The 16132-nt window shown below is 38.1% G+C and overlaps 1 protein-coding gene across 2 annotated transcripts in view; it reads right to left on the minus strand.

Annotated features, from left to right (window-relative positions):
* Positions 1–1696: 1696 nt before the first annotated feature.
* The window catches only part of LYST (lysosomal trafficking regulator), a 96739-nt gene continuing 82303 nt past the window's right edge, over positions 1697–16132 (minus strand). For both annotated transcript variants that reach the window (XM_056342888.1, XM_056342887.1), the window contains exons 44-53: positions 15545–15762; positions 14006–14236; positions 13132–13321; positions 12091–12227; positions 11249–11347; positions 7682–7821; positions 7266–7363; positions 5507–5663; positions 5229–5300; positions 1697–3815 (exon numbers count right to left, since the gene is read on the minus strand). In XM_056342888.1, coding sequence (XP_056198863.1) covers positions 3677–3815; positions 5229–5300; positions 5507–5663; positions 7266–7363; positions 7682–7821; positions 11249–11347; positions 12091–12227; positions 13132–13321; positions 14006–14236; positions 15545–15762 — 1481 coding nt within the window. In that variant the 3' untranslated portion in view covers positions 1697–3676. The remainder of the gene's footprint in view (positions 3816–5228; positions 5301–5506; positions 5664–7265; positions 7364–7681; positions 7822–11248; positions 11348–12090; positions 12228–13131; positions 13322–14005; positions 14237–15544; positions 15763–16132) is intronic.

The raw sequence follows: 16132 nt of genomic DNA on the forward strand, positions 1-16132 counted from the left end.
TTATGTAGATATGTTTTCTTTTAATCTGCAAACTCCTATGTTCTACCACAAACAAGAGTCTCCTACCAGAGTTAGCCTACAGGCTTTGAATGCGATACCTGTAACAGCTAGCATGAATTTCTGCTCCTTGAATCTACATGAACTAGCCTTAATGAGACTTCTATGGGTTTTATTCAATTGTGTTAGAGAATCTGGATATTTATTTATTTCTGGGAATGCTAGTTCAAAGCTGGAAACAGTGAGCAAGCTCATGCTTTTACTCAACTACTTTCTGCTGGATAGCCCAGGACACTTTGAGATTCTAATCAGACTAGTCACATATACATCTTAATCCTCTTTCAAAAGTGACCTGCCCAAATTATAAAATACACAACAGACTATTACAGAAATCCAGATGCAAAAACAGTGGCTTTCTGACCCCACTCCAGAACACTAATGACAAGTAAATTTCTACACAGAGGTCATCTGTCATTGGTCTGTAAATTACTACAGTAGCAAAGAAAACAAGCTATTAAAGGTACAGGCAGCTCTAACTAATGTTCCTGTGGATATTTTTCAAGGTGAGCAGAGGTTTAAACAGTATTTGTTCTATATTTTCTGTGATAGTTAGCAGCATACAGAAGTGTCACTTCTATTTGCATATGCAAGAAGAAAAAAAAAAAGACAACACAGCTTTAAACAAAATAAAGCATGAAAAAACCCTAAAAGGTAAACTTAAGAGTTTGCTAGCAGCAAACCAGTGGTATTTTCCACCACTGCTCTCTAGAGTTCTCTCCGCAAAATGCATAGTAAATCCTGCAATCATAGTAATTCAAGAAACTGGGGTGGGGGAGGTGGCAAGGCTCTTGCTCAGTATGAAGGAATTCTTCCAACTAGATCCTGTAAGTTGATGTTTCAGAGAAAAAGTTGAAAGGTATCTATCTCCTCACAGAAACCATTTTTCCTGCAGAAAATTTTGTCACGTTTAAGTTCACTGATAACAGTGCCTGACTGATTTTGTTTCTCCTGTTCGTTGTCATGGGTCTGTCTAAACAGTAGCTCTCTAAACCCGAGATCAGGGTTCCCTTTTTCAGTAATGGTTTGGAGACTTCCTCTCCTCTTCCCATGACAAGCGAGTATCTGGCTATTGCCTCCACTTCCGTTTTTTACCACGCATCTCCATAATCAGAACATAAATGGGCTGGGTTTACCACAGAATCCTGCAGGTGGTATCAGATACAGGCCTTGCCACATGAACCTCTCTCAAAGCCTAGCTTCCAACAGGAAAAGCCTTGCATCCTCTCTCAGATGCCTTCCAGAGATCCCAGTCTCCCAATTTCCACCCAGCACCTCTCTTCCTTCCCTCAGAGAATCCAGGGAGGAGTTGCTTTTTTGCCTTTCCTTAGCTCAGTCCGGTTTTCAGGGAGGCAGCAGCTGGAAGAGGAGTATCTCTGCTTTCATCCGAATTAGTTACACCTCCTACGGGAAGGAAGGGCACATGCACACATGTGCAAAGTGATATGCTTCCCGCTTCCAATCTCACATACCACCCCACCTTCCGTGTGTCAGCCACATGATGTAGTCCATAAGCTTCATGATTTTAAAAATATTAAAAGACATGAGAACTAGCAGAAATTTATCTGGAGCAAGGTATGCAAAGATCTCTAAAAGAAGAGAAGTGAAGCTAAACCAAAATTACATTTCTGACCTCAAACAATTTGGTACAAAGATCTGTTTATTACCCAACAATGTGACAGTATATATACAAAGACAGTGTGGAATGTGACATTTACAGGAAATTTCAGTACATCATGCACAGATACTATTGCAATGTATTTTAAGAGTTCCAGAATGTTAAGCTGAATAAATATTCCTTGCTTCAAAAAGTAATTTTTACTTTTACATAAAAATATATAATATTGCACTCTTTACAAGGCCAGCAATTTTGCATATTGATTTGTAACAAGTGGAATTCTACTTTATAAAAATAAGCCTTTGTGAGCAACACCCCAAACCAGGGAGCACAAAAGTACCCCCAAACCCACAATGTTTGTATTTTTTTTTCTCTTCAATAATAAAGCACATCACTTCAACATAAGCCAGGAAGCTTTTCAGTCTGTATTTGGACCTTACATTAACATTTAGACAGTGAAAAACATGACTGCAGCTATCCCATACAATGCTGCTACAATATACACCATTTAAGATTCAATTCATACAGTATGTAGCCACTTGCTTAATTGAACCCATGATCAGCTTTTGTGTCATGGACTATGAGAATGTTTTTCTTCAGTTTTTCTAGTTTGAAAAGTTCTTCCATCAGGAAGTTGCAAGAATTTCTGAGACTGTTTGGAATTTTCAAAAGAAGTGTAAAGATTCCTTGTGTATGTGTCATCTTTATCGCAACTTGACAATTTCATATACAGTGTTTTGAAGGCAGATTAACCTTAAACATGAGAAGTGACAGCAGGTCATCTGTATGGCAATAGCGGAACATGTCAGTGATGAAAAAGCAATGCAATTTAAAAAAAAAAGGTAACTACATCAGACACACGTAGCATTCTTGCCTTACCGTTCCCACAGCTAGTAGGCACTCATTCATGGTGTCAGGTTTAGAGGTCTTCAAATCCATCAACTGAAATGTTACTTTTTGATCTGGCCTAAGAATTCAAATTCGTTAAGCCTTTCACAATAGAGGCTTATTTTTCTCCCCTCAAAAAATAGCACCTAGGAATAAACAACTTATTTGCACAGTGTTATCTGTGTAAACTCTTCCAAATGATCTGATGCCTGTGAACATTGATTATTCAAGCAGTTAGATTCAAACATTTTACAGTGTATTGAACTTCAGCAACACTAGAACAGAAGCGCATCTGTGCCTTCTTTTTAGAGCTCTGGAAGATAAGCTGCGTGTGTTTTTATGTCCTGCCACAGAATTGCAATAGCTAGGTGTTACTAACTTAGGGAGTTAACATTAAAAAACAAAACCAAAACACGATCTAACTATTGCTTCATGATGCCATAAGTTGTCTACCCATTATTAAGACAAAATATTTTATTTTGGCTGTTGTAAAGACTTATACTGAACAAAGATGATGGCAAAAGTCACAAATATAAAGATAACAGGAAGTCAATTTTTAGCATTACAATACCATAAGATGGTGCAAAAAGCACCTACTAAGTTCTTTGCTTCTCAAAAAAAGCAATTTTAAGTGGTCTTGGATTTTTAAGTTTTGGGTTGCTTATCCCAGAGCTAACTATACCACACTCAACAAATCAGATATACATATGCTGACATTTTAACAGATATTTACAGAACTTTACGCTGCCAATATTTTACAACATAAGAGGGAGAATAAACATTATCAAATTTTTTTTAAATACTTCTGTTCAAGAAGCGATTTAAAAAATGCTATTATGTTTTATATTGCAGCATTTTGACTTGTATATTGGAGCATTTATGAGTCACTTTGCTGGTATTGGAGTATATGACCAGAGCTTCCTGGTGACCTGGATACGCTTCAAGTTTGTGCATGCACATACACAATTTTACAAACTTAAACTGTTCTTTTATTAAATCCATTCAGTCATTCTAGAGACCTTCTAACTACTTCAAAATCCAGTTAAATAAAAGATAGTATAATCTATTTTGGATTTAAAGTGCATCAGAGACATGAGTTAGCAGCAAAAATAGTCATCACCCAGCTGCATAGCTGCTAAGGAATGAATAGAACATGGGTAACTTCAAGCGCTGCTGGTCCTTGCGACACCAAGCTATGACATTTCCATCGCTATTAGCTGTGAACAAATGATGACCATCACAGGAAAACGTAAGGCTGAAAAACAAGACGACAATCTCTTTTGTATCAAGTCTGGCTATTGAACATGCTAGAAGACATTAAAAACCCGTAAGAGTGTAGCCAACAAAGATTAGCTGTCAGCTGGGGAGACCCAGTGAGTATGTCAGCATAGTAGTATGTTTGCATATACCTGCTTACTCATTTTTGTAACCAAACAGGCTGAACTACAGCTTTGTCTAGCACTTCAACATGCCATGCAGTTTAGTACTCATTTCTTCCCAGCGTCAAAGGGCAGGATCAGCAGCAGCATCCCACCTTCTCCCTGGGCTGCCCCATCTGCTTCTGAAAGGAAGGCTTTTCAGCAATAGCATTCACTGCCCTCTGAACTTGCTTGCTGACAGAGGCAGAAACTAAATCCTTCAGATTTCATGGTACAGCATAGGACTTTTGTTCAGCCAGGCATTTCTTGAGCTTTAACAGCAGTAAAGCCCTTCAGTCATGCCACCGGTAATGTTAGAAAGCATGAAGGTCAGCATCCATTTTCTGTCTCATTTAAGCAGAAAATTTTAAATTATTCAATAGCTACTAAATCATTATCAACAAGCTTTGTGCAATACGCCTCTTAAGCAGGTAACAGAAAGACAGTAACTGCTATCAGAAAAAGCGTTCGTTTTAAAAAATGATCAGTGGTTTGGGTTTTAAATGATATTTCAGCAATGGTCAAAACATTTTTTCCAGAGTTATTAGTTACTACAGTAACGTTAAGGTGATAAAATTTTGGCATAACTGTAAGACCTCTGTGCAGACTACTGTACCATTGGGGATATCAAAGACTCAATCCTTTGTGTGCTGAAAACACTTTGGCATGGGAATAATTCTGCTTATATAAATCATCACGGGGACTCAAAAATCACACAAGCACTCTAAAATGGCAGCTGCCAGGCTCATCTAAGTTGCCTTCGCTCCTTTCTCTACTGTTTCCCTCCAGCATCAGAAAAAAAATGGTTAGGGAAAATGCAGTGTTTTCATTTATTTCTGAGGGAGAAAAAACTCTTGTCTGAGTCTGACAAAGTTATCTCATAATTTTTTACAGATTCCAGGAAAAAATATTAAACGTTAAGAATAAGGAGAGTAGCTATTGTTCAGTTCCCAAGGGAATCCTGCTAATTTCTATCTGCCAGCAGCAGAACCTAGTTATTACTGTCATTACAGATACGGTATACTTGCGCTCATTTTGGCTTCATGAATAATTAGTAGGATTACATTGCTCTTTTTAGACATGGGTGTGTACCCCCTGTTCTCATGTCAAATCCACATTCAACACAAAAAGCTATTTTGTTGTGGTGTTGTTTGTCGTCGTGTCCCACCCCTCCACCCCCCCACCACACACACACACCCCACCCCCCCCCGAGAAAAAAAATATTTATTGTATACTTAAGATCTTTTTACCTTACAATAGGTTTGGCTGACTTTGAAAATGTTATTTCTCGTACTGGCTTCAAGTCCCACGTACTCCACAGTCTGAAAGAAAGAGTCATTTTTCTTCACGTTTAATTTTACAAATGTTTCAGTGATAAGCATAACTTATTTAGCAACTACTAGGATTGGAAACGGACCCTTCTTGTCCACCTTTAAAGCCAAATATCAGCATGATATTTGTGTAAAAAAATTAATTAGCTGTAAGCCTAAGTTGTAAAGCATTTTAATAACAACTTTCAAATGCTTACCTTACAACTCCATTTTCAAGCCCCCCTGCAATCACGTTGACAGACACTCCTTCAGGCTGGTTAGAGAAAGCAACAGAGCAAATACTTTCCCTGCAGTGTACATGTCCCACAAGATCGCCATTAACTGTCCAAAGTCTCAAATCACTGCCTCCTCCAACTGCAACAGAACACAGCGTAGGAGTATTAAAAATCCCTCTAGACCACAACTAGATCTATGCAACTGTATCTTCAAGTGTTAAAGAATTTGACTTTTTGAAAGATCAGAAGGTTTGATGACCGAGCGATGTGTGCCACAGTAAATAAACAATTACCTCCTTCCCTCCTTTTGTGGCAGGGAACACGCAGGCCACCAAGCCACTGCAGTGATTTTGAAGATACCACTCATGTTTATGGAACGTTGTATTTACAAAGTAATATGCAAATTTACTTTTAATGACCACTTTTATTGTACTAACAGGGAAGCACTAATGGGGAATTCATATTATCTAATGTAAACAGCTAGTTCTTGTACCCTGGCTTGCATTTTTAAGCAAAATACTTAAAATAGCAAGCACAGTTATCCTACCTGGTTTTCTGGGATCATTTGATTCTATCAAAGAACCAATAGCCTAGCTACTGCTTTGTCTTAAAAGGGATTGACGCTCCCATCCCTTGCCAATTAAAGAACACAATCCTTTCCAGAAAAAAAAAAAACCAAACCACTATGATGAGCTACAGAAATGGAGTTGAAAGTCTCCATCTCAGTTTAAAAACTAAGTACTAGGTTTCCGAACCTGCCAGAACAATTTCCCCCTTGTCCTTTAGTATTACAGACAGTGGTATTTTGCTTTCTTTCCCCCTCCCCCAATTTGGACAAGTATTAGTTTCAGTTCAGTCCATGGAGGACTACAGTAAGAAAAGCTGGCTAAAAGACACTTCAGTAAGACCTATCTTACTCAAGACAAAAGAGAAAGCAAGCTGTCCTGGACAAAGACAGAACTGGGTCAATAACTGCCTTCTAACAATATGGATAAACAAAGTTCAGCTCTCTTCCTTCTTATTCTTTACCTTCCTGGATCAATGGAACAATATTCTGTCATTTAGATAGAGCCTATTCCCCTTCGCAGTCTTAAGTTAATACACACAGGTATTCTTATAGACAGCAAAATATATAGACGCTGACTTAGCCCTGCTTTACAGATACACAGTCTTGTAGCACTCAGCCAATCTTCAAGTCAATGAGCATACAGATTTATGAAATACTCAAAAATCCACTGCTCAAATAGGTCTTAATGTTCTTGTCCAGAAACGGTACCACGTGGAAAACACGATAGGACAAAAACCTGCTTTAACATAAGATGAGGGAGAATCTATATTTGCTTCCAGGGGTACGGACACATTTAAAGTGATACAGTGAATAACAAAAAATCTGTCACTCTAATACACTGTACTTCCCTGAAGAGCCATACCTTTGACAACAAATCTCTGTTAAAATGAAAACAGCCAACTTGACAGAGTTTAGGTCTCCCAGGAATGTGTTGAAATTTAAGTCTCCTTATAAAGAGATCAAGCTGTTAGCTTTTATATTGCTACATTTTACTCAAAAGATCTGCCTAGTAATTTCTAGAGAAACTTCTATGGTACTATGTAAAAAAAAAGCGCTCCTATTTGACCAAATGCATCCTCAGATGATTAACACACTCAGTAACTACTTTACTAGCAATTCTCATTATTTACTTGGTCTGCAAGTCAAAACTACTTTGCCAACTGCCAAATATACCTGAATCACAGACTGTTGCAATATCACCAGTTGTTTCGCTAGCTGAAACTGCAGTCACAGGACTCTTGTGTCCAGCCAGGCTCTGGACATAGCACAGCCTGAAGAAAATAAAGAGAACAAGCCTAAAGCCCAGGCTGAAACACAGAAAAGGTTCTTTGAGGAAAATATTTAAGAGTTACATTAACTTCAATCAACATTTTGCACAATGATAGTATTTTTCATATTCATTCTAGAATTTCAGTACCCTTCATGAGAAAAAAAAACAGTAAGAGTTTGACTTCACATTGATAATGCACAGAACAAATTCAGTTAACTTTAAGAGGGTAAAGATACCCAAAAGATGGAAAACGGGTATTTAGAAGGCAGCCACTGGAAATAGTTATACATACTTGTACCCGTTACATATATATTTGTACCTGTTCAAATCCCATATGATGCAGGTTCCATCTTTGCTGACACTTATCATTATACTATATGGTTTGCACACAAACAAGCTTGTTATTTCTGCTGTGTGACCATACAGATGGACTTGCGACTCCATTTCTATTTCTGAAGGCTGAAAGATAAAACATGAACTCATGAAAGAGAATTAATATCTTTCAGAAAAGGATAAGCCTCCGGACAAGTTCAATTCTTAGATTTCAAAAAATGGTTCCCACTGCTTTTAATGTCATCAGTTTAGCAACACTTAATGCTTTATTATGTTTAATGCTTTATAATGTGATAAGCCATACTGAACATTAATGTTCAACTTTTTCCTTCCAATGCTTTAGTCTCAGGAAACGTTCTGACGTGGTCCGATGAACTGAAATGAACAACTATTGTACTTCTGTCTCAATTACACACCTTGAAATCAGCTGATTCGCTTTTTGCAAGCCTGCTATTTCCACATGAGAGTGAAAATAACAGTCCTCAATATTTTTAGCATCTCGAGGAAGCACTTAGAAACACAGAAGGAAAACCCAGCTCAGCAGTTATCACTGTGTACAGTAAATTACTGGGAATTCCTCAAGTTGGTGCCAAGTTGGAAAAATATGCAGGAAATCAAGTTTAAATACAGCAACTGCTAGATAAAAATTAAAGCAGCAAATTTAACATTGAAATAACACTTCTTATTCAAGTTTTATCATTTCAAATTATTCAGACTTCCTGAAAACTGGCTAAGTTGAAGGAACTTCTTAATCAGAATACTAATGCTTTAAAACAACTTGCTGTACAGACATTAGAACAGACTTTGTAAAAAAAGAACTGAACATTTTTCTACTTGTTGCCGCCCATGTGTCGGAGCGCATTGTCTGCGTTTTTGCATAAGGGTACAAGATTCAAATAACAGGTCTACAAAAAGTTTAGAAGTAAAAAAAGACAAGATAAAAATATACATATGCTTAACAATTACTTTGTACTGCAGAAAGACATGTAAATTTTCTACAAGGGACAATATAATCTATATAGTGTTGTCAAAAAAGTGTATTGACTTTTGCAACAGGAAGACCTGCTATTTTCCTCTTGCTACTGAGCATCTCATCCAAGTAAGATGCAGTTATGAAAGTATCTAGTCAATCTCACATGCAGATCCTTCTTGTATCCTTGCTCAGTTTAAAGAAAAAAAATATACAATTTTTCTTCCCTAACAACAAGACTTCTGATTTTCCAAAGAACTGATTTTGATAACCCTTTTACTGTGCACCTCCCATCTCCTTTAAACGTTTGCTGTTGATCTGCATTTCAACGCTTGAACTGAAAGCAGGATTCACCTGTAGCAGCTTCTATCTACAGCACGAACAGCAATGGTCTGCTGATTCTTCACTGGGTTATTGTAACAATACTGTAGTAAGACAAGCTGTGATTTTAGCACCAACTGTATTAAGGTCTAATGAGTTACGAAATAAACACTTCATGCCTAAAATACTATCCCCTTTTTACTTCCCACTTGTTTTTTAGATGACAAAATCAGTATCTAGATCTGATGCAGGTCTGTATCTACCTTTACATACCAGGTCTTTCTGTTGGTTACCCCAAAGCACCACCTATAGCACTTGAGTGGAGAATTTAAACAATCTCTGCCTAGTTTTACTCCAACTGATCACTGAAGTGGTCTCTTTCTGTTTGCGAGACAACTGAACAGTCAGCAAGTGAAGGCTGGAGTAATTTCTACAACCAGAAACCTTTGGCTGAAGTTTTTGTGAACTTACAGACTTATCAAGACAGATCAGTTTCAAAGCAGCACTTTCATTTTTTGACCATCTTAAAGGCTAGGAAAAACAGAGCATCTGAAGTACAACATGAAGGTATTTTTGAATTCTGACAGCACGCCTTTGAATTCCCATATCCAATTAAAAACGTATCTGTTTTATGCCTGTGCACTGAACTTGTATAAATGTGAAACAGGGCAAAACATTCATGTTTCAAGTAGTGCTTTATAACAGACTGTTCACTTTATCACCGAACAGCTGACAAGATGCATACAGAACAGATGCTGGGAAGCACATTTGCATTCCCTGCAGCCCTGACTTGGGTAACTGACTCAACAACAGGAGCTACAAAATTGGCACAAGGTCAGTCTGCCTGGGGCACGTAAAACTGTCAGTGCTGAGAAATTCAGCAAAGACTGTCTCAAAGACAACATCTGTGCAAATGAACAAAAAAAAAAATCACCACTTGTTCCTAGGAAATGGAGGGAACTCAAGAATCACAACCCTACTACCAGAGTTTCATTTTAGCACTGCAGAAGGCAAGTGTATTGCATTTCCATTTTAGTACCTCAAGAAATTTAAACTGGAATCCAAGTTTCAGAACAGGTTATTTACAAGTTCACTATTCTGGTGAGCAGTTAAGGTGCCCGACTTGATATCCAACTGACTGAAGCTTGCAGGCTTCAAGCTCTACTTTTTTTTTTTTTAAACTCCCAAGTGCTGCTGAGCTCAAAGTCTGAGTGGCAGATCACCAGAAACTGAGAGAAAGCCAAGGAAGAAATCACTGTATGTTTTTGTGCTTTTCCCAGTCTAAGCATCTGCTGTTTGTCACTGTTGAAAATGGGAAACTGGGTAGGCACAGCAGATTGCACCAAGGTTCTCTCTAGCCCATGCTAATGTAGTGAATCAAGAGCATCAGGGAATACGATACCACAAAGTGTTTGCCGACGCTTGTATCAAGCTAAATGAAAAACCAGTGTAGTTGTTGCTATGGGTAATCCTATAGACAACACACCTAAAATGACCTGTCAAGAACATTGCAAACTCTTTGTTAGAATGATGAAGAGTAGAAATTACTGCTGGACAGAATCAGACAGAAGCTCAGAAACTCAGTCTGAATCAGAAGATTAATTTCAAGTTCTGTTTGTGATTTCGTAATATGCTTATTTACCACATAGTATCAGTGCGATTTCTACTAGTATCTCAGTGTCTTTTAATAATGCATTAAGTAATGCAAGTTATTTTTCTCCCTTCCCTCCTGACAGCTTTTCCCCTTGGGGAACATGACAAAGTGAAAAGGCTTAGTGGTTACTATATATACCATCTGAGACTTCATCCTGGCTCCAAGTGCCTTCTGCATTTGAAATGTTGTTTATTTTGGGGAAATGTATTCCAGTTTCAGTTAAGGCTATGAACGGCTGTCTCCTTCACCGAAAAAGTTACTCCTTAATGTAGGGAGCTTCATTGTGCCAGAGAGCCTCAAGTCCAGGCCCTAGCCTGAATACAATCAGAGCTGTATCTGTGATCAGTTAATGCACCCAGCTGATGAGGGCTGACTGAAGGTTAGCAGTATGTGAACAGCTTCAGAAAAATCCACAAATAAATATGCTGAGATAAATCTATGTATTAATGTCAAAAAATAAATATTGAACAAGTACTTGATTGTTTTAGCAATATTATCCTGAATACACCACAGTCCCCTTTTCTCATACTTCCTTTTTTTAAAAAAAATTACTGTAATAGTGAATATGGTGAAATCCTTAAATATAAATCCTATCCAATGGAACTTACCGTATTGCTAGTGAATCTGTTCATATACGCTGTGATGACACCAGATTTACTACCTGTGAACAGCTGACAACTGTCTGGCACCCAAGCACAACTTGTTACCTTGGAAAGACAACACAAACCCAGAAAAAATTAGAACAGAAACTATTCTTACTGCTATTTCCATTATGCTATAGCATTTGGTCAAAATGATTCTTTAGTGGTTATCCTAAGAAAAAAACATGTAAAATACCTAAGCTGAAGAAATCAGAGAGTAAAATATACCTGCTGTATGTCATGTTTGTTATTACTTCAGAAGCAAAGTAAAGAGGGAAAATATATCCCAGAATTCACAGCTGAAGAGCAGTGAATTACTGCATACTCCTAGATCTATACAGCCACATCATCAGCCAAAATCCTTTTGGAAGAATCTCCCCAACCACTGGTGTGTAATGGAGATTATGCAGTGTTCCCTAACAATCTCTTCGACAATCTTTTTCAGAGGAATCCTAAACTGGAGTTCTGTTTCTGATGAGCGCCATCTATAATTTTTTCCTGTATTTATTTTTCTTGGCTTATAACCTAAGGTTTTATAAAACCACACCAATATTCCATAGGAGGAAAAAGCTACAAATATCTAATGCCTTCAAAAGGGATCTTTACCTAGTACAGGAACACATCCAGGAATGAGGCACACTGGAGCAATGAGGGATACGTTTCAAAGGAGAATCAAACAGATTAAAACCAGTTGCGTTTGGATGCTCATCTCAAAAATGAAAGCAAGACTACCTACTGCCAAGTCAGGCCACCACTTAAACTAGCGATATTCAATTGAAGACCAAGAGACTGACTTTTTTTTTTCTTACCTGATGGAACTGTGAACTCTGTATAAAATTTACTGGAGGTTCACTTTGCTTGCTTTTCAGTCGTAAAATGTTATCGGCATATCCCCAGCTCAGGATAGCTGACCACTGAATATCAGTACTGTGCATGCTTCTCACACCTGAAGGCAGGCATATAATACTGGGTCACATACGCAACCAAAGAGTTGATCACCGAGTCAGCAAGAAAAAATCTCAGGTCCATGTTCTACCACAAGTTAGAATACAAAAAAACCTCCAAAGTTTCTAAATAAGAACTTTTGTGTTAGGCTATGGCTTAATCTGTACTGTATTTTGAACACACAGTTTTCTGAAACCATGTAGACATTCCGTGTTCTCCAAAGACAGTCTGCAACCTGGACAAAGCTTTTTTGAAGAAACATTGCATCTATTGGGATTGGAGAAAAAAGGGAAGAGGCTGACAACACTTCCCTGTTAAGAGAAATGATTGTTCATAACTTCAAGGAGAATGTTACGTATTTTTGTTGACTAAATGTGAAGCCATTGATTTATAAAAACCCCAGATCTTCACTAGTATATGTTACGAAGAAAACAAAAGGATGTTAGAACCTGTCCGCACATTATCAATAGGAATCCCTCTGAGGAGTTTATCTGAAAACAGATCCTTCACCTCTGCTTTTCACTGAACTTTCCTTATTCTGTTTCTAAAAACTGTTCCTTTAATTCTCCTTTCTGTTGCCACATGTTCTTTTCATCTGTTCCTCAGTTCTTGGAGTGAATCTGCTGCCAAATTCTAAAGTTAAATCCTCATGCTCCAACCACTAAGGAAAAATATCAACTTAATTACAGGATGCCTCTATGCAATTTTGAAAGTTGCAAGTAAAATCCACCCTCCAGGAAAGATACCACACGTGTGGAAACTGTAACTGGATTTACAAATCAATCGTTGGCAGAGGTAACTACCTTTGGGAAGTTTGCTGGAGAATAATGGTAGCATTAGGTTTAATTTTTTATGGCTCATTCTTGTGCGTGTTCTGCATGTAGAGAATAAGCACACATTCATACCTTGTTCTTTGCTATATATCATCAAAAGGCAAAACTTGCTGGACAAACCGCAGATAGCTTTAGTTGGTAAAGCCTGGAGAGAGCCAAACCTTTCTCCGTGTGGCTGGCTAAAGCAGACAACAGGATCTGGAGCACTTGGGGAACCAACGTATTCTCCCCACTTCAAGCCTTTTATCCATGGTAATGGACTCTAAACCAAACATAAATAAGGTTCAAGTTAAAAGGCAGTAAAAAGTTTTCAGGAAAATCTTATTTTATCAGTAAGAGAATCATTTATATCACATTCCTGTGAGCAAACACATGGTAAGGACTGCTGAAGTATTCTAAAAATAACAGACAAGTATGAGGCACTGTAGTATCAGCTAAACTATTCACTTTAAGGGAGTTTTTCCACTTCTTTAAGGGCTGAGATAGCAAGCTTGTAGTTCAGGTAGTTTAGTAAAGAGTACAGATTTCTTTAAATGCAAGGATTCAGTTTCTCACTGGACTTACTGGAAAACAAGCGTCTGAAGTGAAGAAAGCCGAGTTGTCCCACAGACAATGAAAAATTTGAGGATGGAAAAAAGCACAGTATGTGTTTACTTACTGTAGGTTTGCACACAGATTCCAGAATTCATCACTGACTATAAAATATTAAATGCTTTCCAACACCTCTTTGCTGTAACAGATAAATTCTGATCTCTCTTTGTTTGACAATATAACACCAAAGCATGAAAATAACTTTTGCTATAAATTTACTAATTTGGTGTATTTTCTTTACAGTACAATATAGATAGAAAGTTGCAGTTTTAGGAAGGAAATTGTAAATGTAAGGGTAGAATAATTACAGCATATGAATGTTAATTAAACCATCTGGCAATTCAAAATGACATACTGGATATATTATTTCTTTAGTGTGCTCTCTGGTTTCTCTGAAAGCAAACTGCACGAGTAATCCCATGGCAGCGGGAAGTTCTCCTTCCATGATAAGCCTGGATCCAGGTCTGCTAACATGTGCTGCATGGAACAGCTGGCGAGGTGTTTGCCCATATGTTTTTATCATTGTTTCAAGGGCTCTTCTCTGAACAGGATCCTCAACAGCAGAAACATCCATTCCAAAATAGGTCTAGAAAAGAAAAAGAAAAAGGAAAAAGAGGATGGGGCAAAAACAAGCTTGTTGAGTTTTGTCTTTGGGAAAGATTTCTCAAGACATGCACGTGAGTTTAGAGGCAGACTCTTCCATTGTTTGGTTAAGACTTGGACCAGAAGCCAACCCACAACAGCTGCGCTGACTAAAGAGCTACTGAGAACAGTAACCTTGTTGTCATCACTTCTTTATTGGAGATAACTACCACTTTAGGATTTATCATGTGAATTGCCCCTACATGTATTCCGTGACTAATTTCTGTCACAGAGGTTTTCTTAGTAGCCCTTCACTCTGTGCATAAGCAGAAGGGTTGCTGATAAAGAAGGAATTGAAAATGTTTGTTTTCATACCTCTTATTAACACATTAAAGCTCTATTTTGGGGTGGGGAGGGTGAAAGAGCCTTCATATTTCAGGAGAGTGGAAATTCTCTTGCTACTTGTCTTTTTCATGCCTCTCTATGTACCATATACTTTTCCTCAGCTCAAAAAGGCCTTGCCTTTTCACTTCAAAAAACAATGAACACACCCACACAAACTTAGGATTTGAAATTTGAGGTAATAATGAAATCAATACTTAAGCACAAAAAAGGAAGAGGAAGGAAAGCATTTGGATGGCTACTTGAAAAGGAAAAGCCACTGCTGCCAAACACTACTGTTTTATTAGCTCTTCCAGCTATAGAACGAATACAACACACACAAACACATTTGAATGCATTTGAAAACAGGACTGGCTGGCTGAGCAAACTCTGTGATAGTAAGGACTGAAGCTAAAGAATATCATCCAACATATCCGTGTTACAATTAAGTAGTGAAGCTCTGAAATGCTTTACATTAAATAAAGACTTATTTGAAATCAAGTTTACTGGGGACAAAACATAAAACATATATGAAGGGAAAGTTCAGGACAAACTGAATTATTTTAAGCATATCAAAAGTGGCAGCACAATCTATCTAAATGAAAGGCTTCTTTTCAGTGAGATGGGAGCAGGTATACACCAACACAATACCTGTACACCCCTGCAAAGAACTATCCAGAAAGTCTCAGCCCCTGATCATCCTCCAGGCCTATCTCAAGGCAAGACAGACAAACAAATTCACTAAGTCTCACAACAGTCCCTGGGATCTTACGAGTTTTTCACTGAAACAGTTAAAGCCTTTTCTTATTCTTCAGCACCTCACAAGCAAGGGTTCTTGCTTCATGCCGGATGTTTTCCAAGCAAGTCAGACCAAACTTTCCCCCGTTATGCCACCAAGTACAACGAACACACACACTGCTTAAATACTTACTGCAGGATGAAAGACATTAATAGCCTGAACAGAGGCCTTGCCTTTTTGCTTGTAACCAAATACCAAGTCAATCCAGTGACAGATCGTCTGGGAAACATGGTCAGACTCCAACGCCTGACGATGAATCAAGATGAATAGACGAGGATCGTTACGAGCCCAGGGTGGAAGATTGACATGGTTAACTCTGTCACCATTTTGACGTACTCCAAAATCAAAACCTAGAAACAGGGGTGTAGGATTCCAACGTTTTAGCTGACAGTAACTTCAAAAAGGTCTTCCTACGGTTCTGTGAAGACTAACCATTAAGCACAGCGATTGCTGATCAACAAAGCAGCACCATTAACAATTCCCCCCAAACACACTCAAGCTGTACATACTCATTCAAAAGGAAAAACCAGACAACAGGAAACTCCTTTGCACCTCTGACATAATTACGAGAAAACTTCCCTTAAGTCCTACATAACAGTTTTTAGCATACCCCACAAAATCGTGCCAGATTTCTTCCCTACATCTACAACTTAACATATTCAATCAAGCGATACCAGTGTTTGCAGTTTCAACCCATAGGCTCTACTGTACAGCTGTTGT

Source organism: Falco biarmicus, chromosome 6 (assembly GCF_023638135.1).
Source record: "Falco biarmicus isolate bFalBia1 chromosome 6, bFalBia1.pri, whole genome shotgun sequence".
Classification (NCBI taxonomy): Eukaryota; Metazoa; Chordata; class Aves; order Falconiformes; family Falconidae; genus Falco; species Falco biarmicus.